The sequence below is a fragment of the Montipora capricornis genome, chromosome 5, assembly GCF_036669925.1.
Source record: "Montipora capricornis isolate CH-2021 chromosome 5, ASM3666992v2, whole genome shotgun sequence".
NCBI lineage: Eukaryota > Metazoa > Cnidaria > Anthozoa > Scleractinia > Acroporidae > Montipora > Montipora capricornis.
Genome location: NC_090887.1, coordinates 19,445,495 through 19,464,243, shown reverse-complemented (window position 1 = coordinate 19,464,243; position 18,749 = coordinate 19,445,495). Strand labels below are relative to the sequence as shown.

General features: G+C 36.7%; 1 protein-coding gene across 1 annotated transcript; it reads right to left on the bottom strand.

The window, feature by feature from the left end:
- Positions 1-1,560: 1,560 nt before the first annotated feature.
- LOC138048479 (SPATS2-like protein) lies at positions 1,561-18,694 on the bottom strand. The gene is given in 14 exon segments (XM_068894664.1): positions 1,561-4,252; positions 5,158-5,185; positions 6,429-6,691; positions 7,650-7,752; positions 8,360-8,407; positions 8,409-8,470; positions 9,536-9,594; positions 10,067-10,122; positions 10,936-11,281; positions 13,741-13,769; positions 17,349-17,446; positions 17,664-17,772; positions 17,880-17,974; positions 18,065-18,694. Coding segments are annotated over 14 exon segments (2,487 nt in total). The 5' UTR covers positions 18,093-18,694; the 3' UTR covers positions 1,561-3,089.
- Between the last annotated feature and the right edge of the window lie 55 nt (positions 18,695-18,749).

The window sequence follows — 18,749 nt, the reverse complement described above, 5'->3', positions numbered from 1 at the left end:
GCATTGGTTGCAGCCAGTGTTTAGGAAAGTCGATTCGTGCTAGTGAAGCCGTATTAGAGGTAGGGATGGGGATGTTGTGGTAGCTTTGAGGTTCAAGAACAAGTCTCTTAGCATCAGGAAAGTCTTCACTCTCACATAGCAGTGGCCAGGAACACAAGAAGGCTTCATGAAATATTTGATGTCAGGAATTTCGAGCAGGGCACCAGCACCTTGCGGGCTACGGGTCAATAGTCCATGAGGCGAAGCCGAATGGGCTGCTGACCCGTGGCCCTTGAGGGCGAAGGGTCTAATTGTTTTAGTATCACCCAACTAGTCGGACAGAAAAGGCAATCATTAAGTTAGGAAATGCAAGTTGAGGAAATATTTTTTGGGACTAAAATGAAAGAAAGCGTCACGCTCTTCGCTAATCGAAGACTATTACTAATAGTCCTCTCAGTAAAGTAGTCGATTAAAATGCAGGATTTGCGTTAGTCCACTAGTTGGGTGATACTAATACCTGATAACCTCTGATATTGCAAATCCCATTCGTACCAAGGACTCTTTATCTCCCATTCCCAGTAACAAAATCCCGTTTCCCCACGGAAAACTCAAATCAATCCCAGCTTCCATTTTACCCCTTATTGACCCCTTGTTGCTCGAGGCCAAGTTAACGTTTAAGGTACACAACTTGAGAGTCACCTTCTTAACCACACGCAAAACCAAAACTAATCATACTATTGTTCTCATTGCCCGGTTAAGAAGGTCAAACATCTCTCTCCAATCCCCCCTTCCCCCTAAAACACGGAATGTGATTGAGTTGTTACGCTTAGGGCAATAAAAGGGTGGTTTAGGACCATTTAGTCAATGAAAGGGAAGGATACCAGAGGTTATCCCTATCAAGGGTATCTGCCCGCAGCCCGATGTAAAACCCGGAGAAAAACCATCAGTGTCAGATTGAGATCGACTGACACTCAGCCCATATACGACCCGAGGGCGGGGTTGAACCCGGGTCACAGAGGTAGGAAGCGCGGTTGATACTAGCTAACTCATTCTTCTTCCCCAGAAACCATATGTAAATCTTGTCTGTTCAAATGCAAGCTTCTTTCAAGCAACACTTTACAGGGGTGTTGCTCTGTTTTTGTCGTACAGTGGATCTTGTAGGTTTGACTTTTAAGATGAATGCTTAACGGTTTCTTTCTTTGGTGCACAAGGTGGTCCCCGATGTCAAAGCTTTGGATGAAATCCCCAGAGTGGGACAGTTCCAATTAAAGCTACAGAGAAATTTGTTATGAAATGGAGGTCCCATGATTTATGAGTCAAATGGTCAATGAGTCATGAGTCAATGAGACTCGCAGTCAATATAGCAATGATTTATTGATTAAGCCTAAGCCCTCGTTTCAGTGGTTAGGACTAAGCACTCTCTGAAATTTTAGCTTTCATTTTATTGGTTAGGGTAACTGCACTAACTCATTGACTCATGACTCATTGATTCATTGACTCATAAATACTAGATACTCTATGAAATGCCCCAATCAGAATAAACGCTCTTCAGAATGTTAACTTTACTCTAGAGGTCTCTTATCAATTTTAGTGTTTTATTTGCACTGATACTAAGGTGAAATTGAGTGATTTTCTGTGTGGTAATTCTATATCACAAAAGTTGCAGTATAATTACCCAGAGGCTAATCTTAATCACATCCACATAATCTCAACGCCACGTCTTGATTGAGAAAAAGATAAATAGCAGTACACATAGGATATACCATTACCGAGTGGCTAAGTAACATCAAAACCAATCCATTGAACAATGACCTGAGGTGTATCCACCATTGCAAAAACTGAGCCCAGACCACTAAGGTCTAACTAACTCTAACAGTTACATTTCATTGAAGAAACATTATTCTAAAAACCTTTGAAACAATCAGATGGTATTGCAGATGGGAGGGATACCCTCTTAATGAATGATATAGATAATTCTAATCTCCTGACACTACAGCCTTTTTGTTACTTACACAATATTTAAGGTTGCAGGACTGTTCATTTTTTCGTTTCTTCATATAACTCACGAAATAATATTCTTCCCTCCCCAAAGACCCACTTATGTCCAAGATTCAAAGACCTTGTGTGCAAAACTATCAATGGGCAAAACCCCACTGAATACCAAAAAATAAACAATTATTACTATATTTGTGCACTAAGTACATTTGTTGCTAAAGAAAATATTTTTTAACACTTCAAATGGCCACTTTGGTTTTATATTAACAAATTTCTCCCATTCCTACACTCTAGAAATTCCAACTTTGCTTCATATTTGTCATAACTTTAGCCCTTCCTTCTATATGTACTGGGCTGAAGTAAATCTCTAATGTTTTTTGTTATATATATATTACAAGGTAACTTATGGTTAAAAAGAATGGACAGACTGCATTTGCCCAAATCACCTTGCCCTTTAATATGGTGCTTTGGTAATATTTTGGCATTGTTTGCTAATTTTAGATTATTCTTGGCTTTTGGTGACCCTTCAACTCTCAGGAGTGATCCGTACATAAATTCTCCTTACAATTCAATGAAATGTCAGTCAGACAGGTATTGAGAATGACAAACATTATCAGCTTAAGAGGTGTGATCTTGATATAACACCAAATTCTTGTGACAGCTCTACAAAGAAATCCATGGCACTAGTTAGGAGAATTAATGTTTTGATCATTGGAATGAAAGGGTTGAAAATTTCAGAAAAGTAACCTTGCACTGGATTAAAAGCCATTGCAGTTACAGATGGAAAGATTGCCTTTCAAGTTTGCTTATTTCACAATGTTTTGCCACACATTGTAATGAATATGCATGCCGAACATGAAACACAATTTTTTCCTCATTTAGAGTTTTTTGTCAGTGTTGCCGCTGTTGTTGGCATTCCTTTAAAATGGACAATAATTAATGTTATGCAACTGTGCTGAGTCTCTAAAACACTGAAAAACTACATAATTATACAGTACTACTATACCCTACAATAGGTGTGCCATAAACACTGATGACATCACTGATCACTAATGACATCACTGATGACATCACTGATGACATCACTGATGGCCCCAATCAAAATTCTCGAAGTGTCAACGACCTATACTGTGTTCTATAAGTTCTTTAACATGAACTTGTCCATTTAAACCTGGCGAATTAGCTTTATCTAACTCCTTATCATTTTCATGAACTGGAGAGCTCTTCTTGCTTTCTCTCCCAGTCGAAGGTGACTTCTTATGTGGTAAATCATCCACTGCTTTCCCAAGCCCACTATCTTCAACACCATTCTCTTCTTTGCCAGTGTAACTAACTCCATTTTCAATTGGCTTGGTTCCATTTAAGTTCCTATTTGGTGTGGGCCTAGAACCAGGCCCACCTTTTCGGTCTTTCTGTGGACCCCTTCTCCTAGAACCCCTATCTTGCCTTTGGGGTAGCGCCGCGGCATTAATCACATTATTTCCACCATGGGCCTTCTCAACATTAAGCTCTGTAACACTGTTCCCTGTACTTGTCTTCACTCCATTCATAACTGTCTCGTGTTTCTCAATACTCCTTTCAACAGAAGTATTACCCTTGGTTTCACCCTTGGTGTTTCCATTGGCATCAGAATTAAGTTTTGGTTCCAAACTAACCGTATTCTCTTCAATTCCCTGAGGACCCTTTTCAACAGGTATTTCCTGAGAAATGCTTTTCTCCCCCAATACCTTTGATGGTACTCTCTCACTGTGAACTTCATAATCAGCTTTCCTCTCTTCCCTTCTATTCCTGTTGCCACTCTCTCTCTGTCCTTTTGCCTGTTGATTCTTGCTACCTGACTGAACAAAGTCTCTGGCATTTAATTCAGGTTGTCTTGACTGTGCCTTGTCATTATCAACACTTTTTGATTTCTTTCCATCAAATGCCATCTGCTGTTGTTCTCCTTCTAAAGACCTTTGAGAAGAGAGCACAGATTCTGCTTTCAGTGTTCCTTTCTTTTCATCAGAAGTGTTGGAGCCATTATTCCTTGACGGATGCTGATTACCTCTTCTAGAGTTTCCACCAAACTGACGATCATTCCTTTCTCGTCGAGGTCCTTTTGGCTCAGCTGACTGCATTTTTGTATGCCTGTCATGATGCGCATTTTGTTCTGTCCTCTGCTGACCTTGTGTGACAGCAGTTTGCGGTCTTCGAGGACGTGTCTGCTGATGACTAGGTCTCTGCGAGGCTGAACTTGGTCTGTTCCTTCTGTTATCAGGTCTTGATTGCTTTTGTTCTCCTAGATAAGACATAAGCAATGCATCTTGCTTAGGATGTATAACTCAACCTTTTGCTTCCTTAGAATGAGACTTACAGATATTACAGTCCAGACAATAATTATTTTACTCGATTCAGTGTGGCCGATACAGAGATGAAAAGGGTTAACAGCCTTGATGAGCAGTACAAGAAAAAATATTTTAAAACAAACTATGTTACTTATGGAATTATCTTGATGGGCCTTTAGAGAACATAATTTATGCAAATAAATGTCATGATAGGTTCTTTAAGGGAACCTCCACTAAAACAGGAATATATCTTTAAAATAGTTAACATGATAGTCACAATCAAAATTGTTCGAACGTTTTCCAATGGGAGCGTTTCTATCCGAAATGAATAAATTTTAAAAATAGTTGTTTTGGTTTTCAAATTTCCTGGGCGCCGCCATCTTGAATAATTGTGACATTTCATGGTTGCCCTATTGTTTTAAAACAAAAGCTCTTTGTGCAAATACAAAAGAGCAACCATAACATGTCACAATTATTCAAGATGGTGGCGCCCAGGAAATTTGAAAACCAAAACAAGCGTTTTTGAAATCCATTTATTTCGGATACAAACGATTCCATGGAAAACGTTTGAACAATTTTCATTGTAAACATTATGTTAAATGTTTTAAAGTTGTATTCTTGTTTTAGTGGAGGTTTCCTTTAAATATCCAAAACAAATTAATACAGCCCATGTTACTTTGTATCTGCTCAGTAATGGATCACAGAAAACACCACTACATGTATGTGGTATACTAGAATATCAGTAGCAAAATGCCTCTTTTAATACTGAAGAAATCACAAGCAAAAATACTTCTCAACAGGCAGGAGTTAATGGATTAACTCATCACAATATTAATTTTTGTATTCCAAAAGCACTCACCTTGTGCATTCCCAGTAGATGACAGGCCCTATCGAAAGTGAAGGAAATTAGAAACAATGCCAGTACGAATGGAAATTATTGGAGTATTGTTTTACCAGTGTATTTGCATCCAGCCTAATATATCATTTTCACTGTCACACAACAAAAAAATAAAATCGAAACCGTTCAATGAAATAAGCCAAAAAACTTGGAATGTTGTAGGAGACACATTTATAAATCACTTAAAGAATACTCAGGTCTGTGTGGTACATTGTTTCTGAGTTATTTGTTGAAGCGTAAACCTTTATAGAGGTTTGTATGGAGGCACCATGTTGGTGCAACACTGTTGTGCACCAATATGTCGGCCAGAAATCTGGACGAACATCTGAAATTTACTCAGTGATGAAAGCGCTTACTTTTCCCTCATGAGATAAAATACATCTCCTAATGTACTTGTAATGCTCAAACTGCTGAGATTCATAGGGATAGGAGACATTCTTTTTCCAAACAAATAACTTTGTATCATGTTGTCATGCAAGGTGACAATTCAGAATTCTAAATGCTGTATTTTTGAAATAAAAGACGTCATGGAACTGGAAACCTGGCAAAAGATTTCTTTCTAGGTCATCTTCAACCACCAAAAGATAAAAATTCAAAACACATTGTGGTTTTGATTGTAGAATTTGATGACGTCACAGTGAAAACCATCTATACATTGCAACAAGACAGAGCTGGCAGCGCTGCTTAGCTTATTATTTATTGTTTGGTTATTGATAAATTATTGTTTGTTGTACTGTATATCAGGTTGAACACGGTTGCTCTACATGTAACTTGCGAGACTGTGGGTGTAATCGTACTGTGACAAAAAGGACGGCTCCTGATCAGTGCTTTCAATAATAATTTATTATTCGTCCCTTACGCTATAAGGAGAGGCACAGTGGCCTCATGGTTAGTGCGCTCGACTCTGGATCAAGTAGTTGGGGTTCGCGTCCTGGCTAGGGACATTGTGTTATGTTCTTGGGCAAGATACTTTACTCTCACGGTGCCCCTCTCCACCCAGGTGTATAAATGGGTACCGGCAAAATTATTGCTGGGGGTAACCCTGGGATGGACTAGCATCCCATTCAGGGGGGAGTAGAAATACTCCTTAGTCGCTTCACGCTACAGTAACCAGAGATAAGCGCCGGCCTGATGGGCCTTATGCTATAAGCTGACGTGCAAGGTGTTCCTAAGGTTGCATGATATCTGTTGTTGAGTTAGAGCCCTTGAGACCTTGTGGCACTGTTTCATACCTGTTTCTCCAAAGCTGCTTGAAGCCTTGCATGTAATTCAGCCACCTCCTGGAGCGCCTTGTGAGACGACACACTACTAACAGAATCCTCATTTGTATTTGGCAATATGATGGCAGGCACATCATTACTTGTGGGAACTGATGATGCCGCTGTGTTAGCAGGCTGATTTACCTTCCCACTACCAGGTTTTGCGTCTGGCTTCTTTGTTGGTAGTGAAGGTGGGTTTAAAGTCACAGGGCTATAACAGCTTTTAATAGGTGCAACTGAAATTCATTGACAGAAAATACAATGAGTTCAAAACCTATAACCAATAATGTCCCCCTCCTCTTGAAGTATGTACCTCATACTTTTTCAATCCTTATGCAGGGATTTCCTTACTTAGTCTAGATACTCTTAGAAGATCACAAGCTCAACAAATCTGTGCTGTTGTATTAAATGTCAATACTCGTAAAATCATCATGACATCATGGCAGTGGTGGACCCAGACAAAGAGCTAAGGGGGAGGGGGAGGGGGGAGGGGAGGGAGGGGAGTGCTCATGTTTTTTGGTGGTGTTGTTTGCAAAAAGTGCAAGACAGTTTAAAAAGGGCTTTACTTTCAACATCCAAAAATAAGGGGAGCCAGGCCCCTCTCCTGGATCTGACCCTGAATGGTATGACAAAATAGCACTTACAGGCTTCTAGATTTGAAACAACTCACACTTCTCTCTTTCTTTGTTGCCTTCAATGCAGTTAAATGTAATTTAACAGAGTTAACAACAGGAGGGGTTATGTGCCACTTGTGGTCAGTGGTGTTGTCAGGTCCGTGCATGTACCGTGACTTCTGGCTCTTGTGTACTGTAGGGCGTAACCACAGTGTTGAAGCTGTGTAGCGGAAAAAGAGTGTCCCCTTCCCACCCCTTTTCCACTGTTTTCATCATTGTGATGGATGCCGGTCTCCGGTGCTGAGTGGGGGCTCATGGATGGGTTGCTAGGAGCTGGTTGCCAATAGTCAAAGCTCCTGACCCCAGTTATTCAAATGATGGATAGCGTTATCCATCAGATAAACCACTATCCAGTGGATAGGTAATAGCGAAGACAATTGCGCTACCCAATGGATAGTGATTTATCTGGTGGATAGCTATCCACCTTTTGAACAACTGGACCCTGGACGTTTCAGGCACCCAACCTCAACTAACGACAAAGTTGTTAATTCTTGTTTAATGAATAACGTAACCAACCTACCTCCACCAAAAGTCTTTATCATAGTCAAGAGCTGCTCCTTGTCCCCCAAGAAACGTGTTGTTTTTGCCAGTTCCTCGTCAATCTTCCGCTCAGTAACAAAATTCTACCGTAAACAGTTCAATTAATATGTATTGAAGAATATCAAGCATTAGCATGAGCACTACAGGTTAAAAGCAATTAGAAAAAAATAGTGAAATGCCAAATAAATGATCTATAGAAGACTACAAATAACTACTTTTAATGATACATTGTTTTTCTCAACATCATGTGAAAATCATTTATTTTAATCTCTTAACTAGTACGTTATATGACTATAACTTTTCATTTCAACATAAAATTATTAGTTATTTGTTAATTTATTAATTTAATCACTGTTAGGGAGCTTAAGCATGCAACAATTTTGAACCATGAACAGAAACCTGAAGCGAACATTTTTTTGCATGCCAGGACAGACTTTCCCTCCGATTTTAACATAACCTAATTATTTCTAATAGTGATAAAGATTACTTATCAAATGGAATCTACATGTAAATTGTCCAGTAATGTCAAGACAAGTTTAATATAAAAAGAATTTTAATCATCTTATTTCCGTTGACATTTTTTATTTTGCCAGTGCCTCAAAAACAGATTAGCTCCCCATTTAATGTTTTAGTTTCTCCAAAATAGTCTCAAAAGTAGCTACAATGTACATGCATAAAATGTTGAAATACCTTTATTTCATTTCTTAATTGTGTTACATCAGATTCTGTCATTCCCCCCAACACGTTCTGACTTCAGCTTTAAGGCTGCGGCATTCTCCTGCCTTTGTTCCAGCAACTCAACTAAGAAAGTACATGTATACATTGTAAATTATAATCACACAAAATTTTTTAGTATAACCTGTCTACATGTAAGCCCTCTTACAATCTTAACTCGTATGGTAAGAGAGCTTTTTCTTGCGCAGCTCCTGAGCTGTGGAATAGTCTACCTCAAAATATCCGATTCTGTGCATCTGTTTCCATTTTCAAAAGCTTATTAAAAACCTGGCTCTTCAAACAAGCATATCCTGAATAATCAGCTTGCCTTTCTTTTTTTCTTAAGTTTTTTCAGTAATATAGACTTTATAATATTTTTATTTATTTTTATTATTTATTAATATTATCATAATTGTTTTTAATGAATTATTTATTCAAATTATAAAGTAAATTAATATAAATATATTTATACTTTTGTAATTCATGTGTATAGATATTCAAATCATGTAAAGTGGTGTTGAACATTATGGATATTGTCACTATATAAAATAAACTTATTATTATTATTAACCGTTCAACTCCCAAGCCAGCCTGACCTGGCCGTACTTACATGTAGTATTTTACTCTAACACCAGACGATTTTACTCATCAATGGGAACCCCTGGGAGTCAATGGGTTAATCACTCACTGAAAAACTATGTCCCCATGAACCCTTTGACGTCCAAACCGGCCTTAACTGGCAATACTTTGTATTTTACTCTGTCTACATGTAATGCCAGATGATTTTACTTGTCAATCAGGAAACCCTGGGAGCCATTGGGTTAAAGTGCATCATTTGTGATTCCAAAGTTTCCAGTAAATTAAGTAATGGCACCCCCATTCACCCTAATATTTTCTTGTTTTCACCAGAACATATTAAAATTTATTTTCGATTAACCCATTTTCTCCCAGGAGTTAGTGGGAATTTTACTCTGTTTAATGCCAGACAATTTTACTCATCAGCGGGGGAAGTTCTGGGGCACCTGAGTACTAGTAGTGAATGGGTGAAGAATGATGCCTATTTTGCTTCTTTGTGGTAAACTGATTCAAATTTACACACTAAACGTTTATATTCAGAACGATAACTTGATGCAAAGAATGCAAAACACTTACCAGCTTGCTTCTTAAAGTCTTCCATTTGAGCGAGAAGAAGTGATTCTCTGTCTCTAAGGCTGAAATGAACAAAATACATTCAACATGAATGAAAAATGTGATAACAGATCGAGTTCAACATAATTTTAATGCTCTTATGCACAGTGAGTGCATAAGGCAATTTTACTGTCACGCAAGTAAAATGTAGTTAATGGCTCGTGACAATATTATCTGTAACCCTTTCATGGTGGCTCTGTTTTCAATGTAGCGTTTGTGCCGTCGAGTTGCCAAAGGACAGCAACACTAAGGATTTATTGTATTCTTGCTTCAAACTTTGCAGCTTTGTTGTCACTACCAAGGAGATAAGTGAGGTTCCTTTGTCACACAATCACTGGAAGTCGCACAGGCTAACCTAATGCAAGGCAGTGCTCCCCCATTAACGCCAACTGGATTTAATGTTTGCTCATAACTAGTAGTTAGCACACAAACATAAGGAACAGAGACATTAAAGAGCATTAAAATGCCCAAGCATAACATATCCTGCCATCTTACCAATGTCTTAGTTCTTCAAAGGTCTGTCTGATTGCCTTGAAAGACTTTTCACATTCCTAAAAAAGGGATTTACAGAATACAAATCCACATTTTGCCCACTCTAAACTGTATGAGTTTTACAATAAATTTATTATTATCATCATTATCTCTCATAACCAATGTCATAGGAAATAAAAGGACTTGTAGCAGAGAGAGTTTCAAGTATTTTATGAGTCAGTGAATTAAACGCAAATATGTTTTGTACCGAATTGACATATATGGCGTATTAGAAGAGGCTAATCGCTTGCTATTCAAGAAGATCTCCGGTATGCACGGTGACCCTCTGTAACTTTCTGTCCCCAAAATGAAAGAAAGCTCAGCGCGCCTCCGAGTTCCTAGTAGTCAACTCCCTAGGGTTAATACCCAGCGTTTTTAAACAATGTTTTTTTAACAGGCTTTTTTTTCAAAGATAGAGTAGCTATTTAATGTAATGTCAATAGCCTTGTAATTCTAATTAATTCTTTCGGCTATTTTTAAGGTAACTGTTTCTTGTTTTAGCATGTATTTTTGCTTAAAAAACAATAAAGACCTATTTATTTATTTATTTAATCAATGAGTCAAGAGTCATGAGTCAATGAGTTGAGTTAGTTCAGTTACCCTAACCCATAAATTGAAAGCTAAAATTTTAGAGAGTGCTTAGGCCTAATCACTGAAAGGAGGGCTTAGGCTTAATCAATAAATTATTGCCATATTGACTGAGTCTCATTGACTCATCACTCATGACTCATTGACCATTTGACTCATAAATCATGGAATCTCCAACAGAGAGGACATTGTTGCATAAAGGGTGTACATGTAAGGTCAGAAAGTTCCATTAACTTTGCTTTCACCTCCTCTAAAAGAAGTTGAAATCTTGGAAGAGAAACACTGGATCGTTGGAGATCTTTAAGTGTCTTTTTGAGAGCATCTGGACCAGTGGACAATATTCTTTCATACTTCAAATGAGTTGGAGATACGTCACTAGGGTTGTCTTGTGGTAAGGAGGGCTTGGTCGCAATCTCAAGGTCTGGGACACCATATGCCGGTTGCTCAGTGATGGATGAAGGAAGGGAGATGTCAGAGCTTGCCGGTGATGGCAGATAAAGGGAATTTTGTGATGACGAAGGACAGTCTAAAGTCATAGTTGATGTAGGTGATGCATTTTTTGGGAAATCCTCAGACTTTCTTGTTGCCCATCTGCAATGATACATAATTCAAATTAACATCATTATGAAGCCAAAACAACCACAACAACAACAATGATAAAGCCGGTGATACACGGTTTGAACAACATTTGTTGATCAACAAATGTTGCAGCTGTTGTTTCAACAAATGTTGAACAGTGTGTCATGGCATGTTGAATGTTGAAATATGCCATTCAAACACGTTGAACGTTGTTGAATGAAAATAGAGATAAGCTCTGTTCCATTCAACACGTCTGTGCAACATGGTTCAACGTTTGTTGAGCAACAAAATGTTACAGGATGTTGAACCGTGTGTCATCAGCTTATAATAATAATAATAATAATAATAATAATAATAAATAATAATAATAATAATAAATAATAATAATAATAATATAATAATAATAATAATAATAATAATAATATTGAGAGGATATGAAATGTGGCAGAGACAGTTGGGAATGCCATATTGCATGGAACTTTATTTTACAAGGAATAACTTGCCGGGGTCAGGAAAGATTTTGCAAAGAGTGCTGGACACTTAATTTTACAGTTTTAAGGACAAAACAGATGGCATAGAGTATCCTAGGCCACAGGCTGTGTCCCGATACTCAGTAACATTTCCTGCATTAAGTAGTGATAGACCTATAATAATAATAATAATAATAATAATAATAATAATAATAATAATAATAATAAGGATAATGATAAATATAATAATAATAATAATAAAATAATAATAATGATGATAATGATGATGATGATGACGATTATTATTGTTATTATTATTATTGTAGATTACATTGAACAAATACTAAATAAATATTATTTTTACATGTTCTTATATCAGTACTTGCAAGAAATAAAGGTCCTTTAGAATAAGAGGGACAAACTATTAGGTACATTTGTAGCCTGGCCATTTTGAATTTTGAACTGTCTTGACCATTGTCACATACTTACTGAGTAATAATTTTTATTAGCAATCAATCAGTCAGTCTTGTTACTGCCATTAACCAAAAACACAACTTTATTGGGTTTCAAAGAAAGTTTAATGCTTAATAATTTATCATAGAAAGGTTTACAAAAACTTTTTTCTTTGACCTGAGAGCATTTCACCGTTTGAAGTGCCCAGCGACTTATGTCCCGAATCACATCACAATGGCCTCTTGCCGGCATGTGCCCAAAATTAACCAATACTTTTCCTTGCAGAAAAATCAAATAAATGTGATCATCACATCATTGAGCCTTTGAAGAAAAAGTTTGCACCTGAAGTGAAAGCAAAATTGTACCTGTTGTAATCAGAAAATCATTCTATGGTGACAAAAGAAAGGCAATTATAGAAGAGCCCATAAATACTAACGAGCCTTTTTGCATATGTGTTTACGCGCATCCGCATTTTTTTAGATGAGTTTACGCATTTTTGCGCATGCGCGTTTTTTGCGTATATTTTGGTTTGCTTATCTCCGAGCTGCACTGTAGTTTATTCACACATGCAAAGACAAGCTCTTAATACTCTTCAAAAGTGGCAGTTGAGTGGCTGATTTGTCAAAAAGCAAAAATTCTGCTTGTTACGTTTCTATATTACAAAGTGGTAAGCAAATTAGTGTTGGCATGCACAATCAGAGCACCCCAGTGAACATTAATTGTGAAACTATTAATTAAAATTACCAAAACATCACACATTCATACCTACAATACAGTGCTTGATCATCCAAGTCGCAACTCTATTTTAAGTACAAAGTACTCTAGACTGAACTTACAAAAAAGGGCTTTTTCACGTGTCGGTGTCAAAAATTTGGAATAAGATACCAAATGCATTTAAAACATTATTCAAAAGATTCCTTTCAAATGCAAATCATAAAGTCTTTATTTCAGATCCTGGAGATGACAACGACTGTATAATTAAAACAAATTCATTTATGAATTTACCAGTTTTGCTCCTCCTCATAATTCTACAATGTCTAACTCTTCCGTTTTTACAGTAGTTTCTTTACTTAATGATGTAACTAAAGTATGTTGATGATTGACCCTCCTCGAATAGCAAATCTACTCCCTGGGGGTCAACATATTAAACTTCTCCTTGATTTTTGTAATCAGAAAATACATTGTGTGTAAAAGTGTGCTGATCCAATGTATTAATGCTTGATGGTAAGGAACAAAAGTCTAGAAGAAAATTGATCATGATAATAATAATAATAATAATACGGCAAGTTATCCTTGCATGTGGTTCCTTTTCCCTTATAATTATAATATAAAGCAAGGCCAAGTCTGCAGGCTCTACAGTAGACATACAAGTAACCCCACATTTTATAGTACCACGGTCTTGACGTGATAAGCAAATGATAATAAATCCCTGTTATTCCTCAGAAGTACCTTTAAGGCCATCCTGTTGTAGTTCTCCCTGATTACTCCTCGGTGATACATCAGTTTTCTCAGAGAAAGGTTCACCATCTTGCATCTGTCTTTTCTTACTTTTGTTCTTTTTTTGTAGAGCTGTCATTCTACAAAAAAAAAAAAAAAACAAGTGTCAGTTTGTTCTAACCATCCTTTTTCTTGGAAAACATGTTTTTACCGTACCTCACAATAACTTACATTTTTTTGCTTGAGAGAACTTATGTCTTTGGAAAACTTCTTAACCCTAAAATTATTCTTTGTTAAGTGTCTACAAACCAGGTCAATTTATAATAAAACTTTTACAAGTGTAATTTATAAGTGTAGTTATTGTTTTCAGACTCTAAAAAAAAACAATGGCTACACTATTACTTGTAAATTACACGTGTTAAAAGTTTTATTAATTGACCCCTGACCCAGTGCTGGAAATAACAGTCGACCAAAAATTTGTCCGACCAATTTTTGAAAATGTCCGGCCAATTTCACATTATGATCAGACACCATTCATGACTGTAGTGATCACATCTCATTATCACATCTTGAGTTCTCTTCTTCAAGGTGTCAGTCAATAAATTATATCCGGTCCAATTTGGCAAATGTCCGACCAAAAGGGAAGATTTGAAAGGACATATGTCCTGTGAATAAAGAAAAATTATTTCCAGCACTGCTGACCCCACCTACAGTATATGAACACTTTGATTACAGTTGATCAGCTACATTTTTAGCCCAGTTCTGACTGGTATAAAAAAAAAAAAAAAAACAAATGATTAAAACTTTCAATGACAGTAAGAGAGTTAGTCCATTTACTAAGAAACGATCATTCTATGCCTGGACCTGACTTCTTCTGCCTTTATTGCCTCAGTGAGCTATCACGATTACTAATCATTTAATTATTTTTTCAATATCCTGACTCCATTTGTGATTGTTCAGTGATTTAAATAATGAATGATGTGAGATTCAACATTAGTTATAACGTTTTTGTTTCAAGAATTTTATTCCCACAAAAATTCAAGTTTGTGTTATCAGCTGAAAGCCCTGATCAATACACCTGTTGACTAAAAAAATTAATATCGTTACTGAGCTTTTAGCATTCACAGCTGTCCTTTGGACAAAGATCAAGGAATTTAAAATTTCTGTTGTGCATGTAAGCTTGATGCCAAGTCAATTATTATTTTATGGCTGCAACTCAGAAAAATAATTTACTAAATTAAATGTCTTTTCTGTTATTATATCCCACAACAAATTCCTAGTTAATTTTCCAGTGAGGTGATCCCTATAATGCTACTGTAGAAGCTGACAAATACAGGCCATGTTATGGGCATGCAATCAGAGACGTCCCAAGAGGCTGTGGAACATTTAAAATATATATGCGAGTGGGTGTGAGAGTTTTTGTTGCTTGAAGAGTCGGATATACATAAGCCTCCATGTAATAGTACTGGATTAAAGTGCTACGTCAATTCTGCAAAGTGTTTGTTGTTTTACTAGGCTGTACAATGTACAGCTACGGTAACTTGTGTAAAAAAAATTATCAGATTTTGATTGATCTACATTGTAGGGGCAAAGAACAATGGCCCAAAAATAGTCTCCTAAAATATTTTGAAAAGGTTGGGGACCCAACCAGTCCTACTTGAATAGAGTACCGAAGTGATGACGTCACAAAAACATATTTTTTGAAGTTATGGGATATGATGTCATTCTTATAGAGGATCCTAAATGATGCCCTCACACCCAAAAAAAAATTAGCTCTGAATTGCAATTCCCGATGGAGATATAAGGGATCAAAGTTTGAAAGCATTCCCATACAAACCCTTCAAAATTTGTTTTGGTTCCTTCAGTTTGGAACCAGCTCAAAATTAGAGAGATTTATAATATGAGGCAGTATCAAACTTTCATCCTTTATATTTTGGCTGGGAATTACAATTAAGAGGTGATTTTTGGCAAGGACCCTTTTCTAAGGACGCTCTATTTGAAAATGCGCCAAATCCCATAATTTTCACAATTTTTTTTTGTGACGTCACACTTAGCTTCGGTACTCTATTCACTCATATTGTTCATTAACTTTTCATTGAATATCACAGCAGCAGAAGACCAGTAAACGATTGAATCAACGATACTTTTAAAGATTCCATATAATATTATAAGAACAGACTAATGCATTTTATAAAGGTCAGTGAGTCAATACTAAAGCCAGGTTTATTGTTTTTCCTTTAATCGTAACCATTACAATTTTATCAAATTTGATTCATGGTGCCATTAACTGCTCTATTTTTCACTAATTATTGTGTAGGGTTGTAATTGGACAGTGAAATTGGACAGTTGGCTGTAATCAGACACCTGCAATTGGACAGTTACATCGATGGTCAGCCAATCATATCAATTGCACTTAACTCAATCCACCAAGCAGAGCTGGCACGTGTTTTCATAAACACAAAATAGGTATACTTCATGATTTGCAAAAAAATCCAACTAACATTAGTTGAATTTTTTTTCAAGAAAGGAATAGAAGATCAGCATTTTCTGCAGTATGGAACATCATTTTCTAGAACTGCAAACCATGTAAAGACTTCTTTTGTGTATTCATTTGCGCCATTTTGCTGGAATCCCGCTGACTGAGAGATTCAATTTTGCATTTGGTCCGAAGTTAAGTTTGACGTTTGACCCAATGTTTTTAAATTATGTCGACCCAAAAACTTTGGATCAACCCAAACTACCACTTAATTCATCTCGTGAAGTTCAACGTTTCTCCAGGCCTAACACGCAATATTTTTAGAATTTCAATAAATTTTATTGTTGGTGTATGAAGGTTAAATGCATATAAACAACAGGAATGACTATTTATTAACTTGCTAATTTCACCAGATCACAACCATATTCATAGCAGTAGTTTTACAACACCAAAAACTGCATGTATTGCAAAGAACTGTCACGAGACTTGAAAGAGAAATGAAGGCAAGAGCATTAAACAAGACCAAATTTTATATTTTTTTCTCCTTCAATTAATTTTCAAACTCTGCTCTAAAATAGTAAGGTTTTAATAGAAATTTTTCAAATTAGCATGAAATTTTATGCAATAGATCCACCTTGCATGGAATCATTATATATAATTTACACAGTTGTATATACACAGATGGAAGTGTACACATTTTTTTTGCAACAGTATGTAGATGAATAACATTTCTCTTACTTTATATAGCATACCCTAATTTTGTGAGAAGGTAGCCCAAGGAAATATCATGCAGGAATTGGAGCAATTAACGCCAAGCTTTCGAAAATTACATGTTGTATATTAACACTACTGTACCCGGAAGTTTCTAGATTGCTGCAAATCGCAAATCCCGACGCATTTTTACATCAAATATACGTCTTTCAGAAATATGAAACTTCAAAATAAACATTCCTGTTAGAACTGATGATAGCTAGAGGAGCTATTATGTCGCTTTTGTGGGGTTAAGTCACAAAAAAACTGTCCCATTGCAACTTCTCCGTTCAGTATAACGAAAATGTTATAAATCTGCTAACCATTTTCCTCAATCTGGTCAACTGACTGTTATTTAAGAACAAAAACTCAGAAAACGTTCAAAGTGGAACTTTGAAAGTGTTATTTCCAGTGATCCATTTAAATATTTTTATATACACTTTACGACGTTTCAGTGACGAGACAATTTAAAAAGGGCTGGAAAAATGTGTACACTTAAAAGGTTAATAGAGAGAGAAAGAATGAAGAAAATAAAACCTTCGATTTTTTCCCCTTGGGTATTCCATTCTTTTAAAATCTTCTCAGCTTCACCTAAAAAACGGAACGGAAACGAATTGAGCCATTAATGAATATTCGTTGGAATTTGGCATTCTTCTATGCGTAGAAACGGGACGAAATTGTGTCCACATTGATACTGAAATTTCGAACTCACGGGTCATTTCCATATTCAAAATAAATCATTTCTTAGAGCAAAAAATAAAACCGAAATTAATTCTTCGGTATTTCACAAAAAGTTCTTAACACTTACCGTTTGTGAAACAAGCAATCGCTGTTTCAACGTTGCAGTCGCAGGACTGCAAGACGAGCGTTACGTCCTCTTTACTAAACAGAGGAAAAGCTTCGCGAATAAAAGCGATCTTTGGAAAAAAAATGAAAACAAAATTAATCGACATAAACGTTTTCTCCGGGCCAGAAAAATCCATTAGGTGATATTTTATACTGATAAATAGTGACATAAAATCACCTCTGATTTGAGATTTGCGGAGGTCCCGCGGTCAGCGAAATTGAGGTCTGCAAGAACTCGACCAGTTCTCTGGTCGAAGAAGTCTCTTCGATTTCCTATCGGGGAAGAAAACTAAAAGTCAGCGTTGAGTCAAAAAATTCGTGGAAAGAGAAGTGTGTTTCCTAGAATACGGAAGTTGTAATTACCTTGCTTCGAAGAGTTCTTCCTTGCCATATTCAACCGTGATGTCGGTACCGGTGAGTGCGCAGCTAGCGGTGTAAAACCCGCTTAGAAACTGCGAAGTGACAAGACTTTCCGCGCTGATTGAGGCGGTAATTCTCTCTTTCCAACACATACAAAGGGGAATCTTCAATTCCAATCTCAATTAAAGTGGACAAATCTCAATTTTACTTACCCACACTCGCGTCTTTCACTGCGCAATTGTCAACCGAAATAAAACTTTCAACGTCACTGCATAAGCATTTCCTTCTCACAAACTATTTAACCAAACATTGCGCAAGCCAGGCTTTTCTGACTGATTGAAAGGTCAATTCTTTTTACCTACCTTGTTGTCATGATACCATGAGAAATCCAAACAGTCGTATTCTCCACACATGTATTATGTATCTCGTCCAATCACAGTTAGTTATACGATCGGATCCTTTTTCGAGCAGGCGGCCATCTTCTTAATTTTCAAAACAAAACAATTCCGCATTCAAGAAGCTTGATAAATTATTCACACGAATGACTCCTTTGTCTAACAATTAGCACTCGACAATTTCATGATATTCAATGCCCCTTGGTAATGTAAGAGCATTATTTTAAAAAATTGAGCTTAGAAAATCAAACTTTATTGCGCTATGAAACATCAAATCAAGACAATTTTCCGAC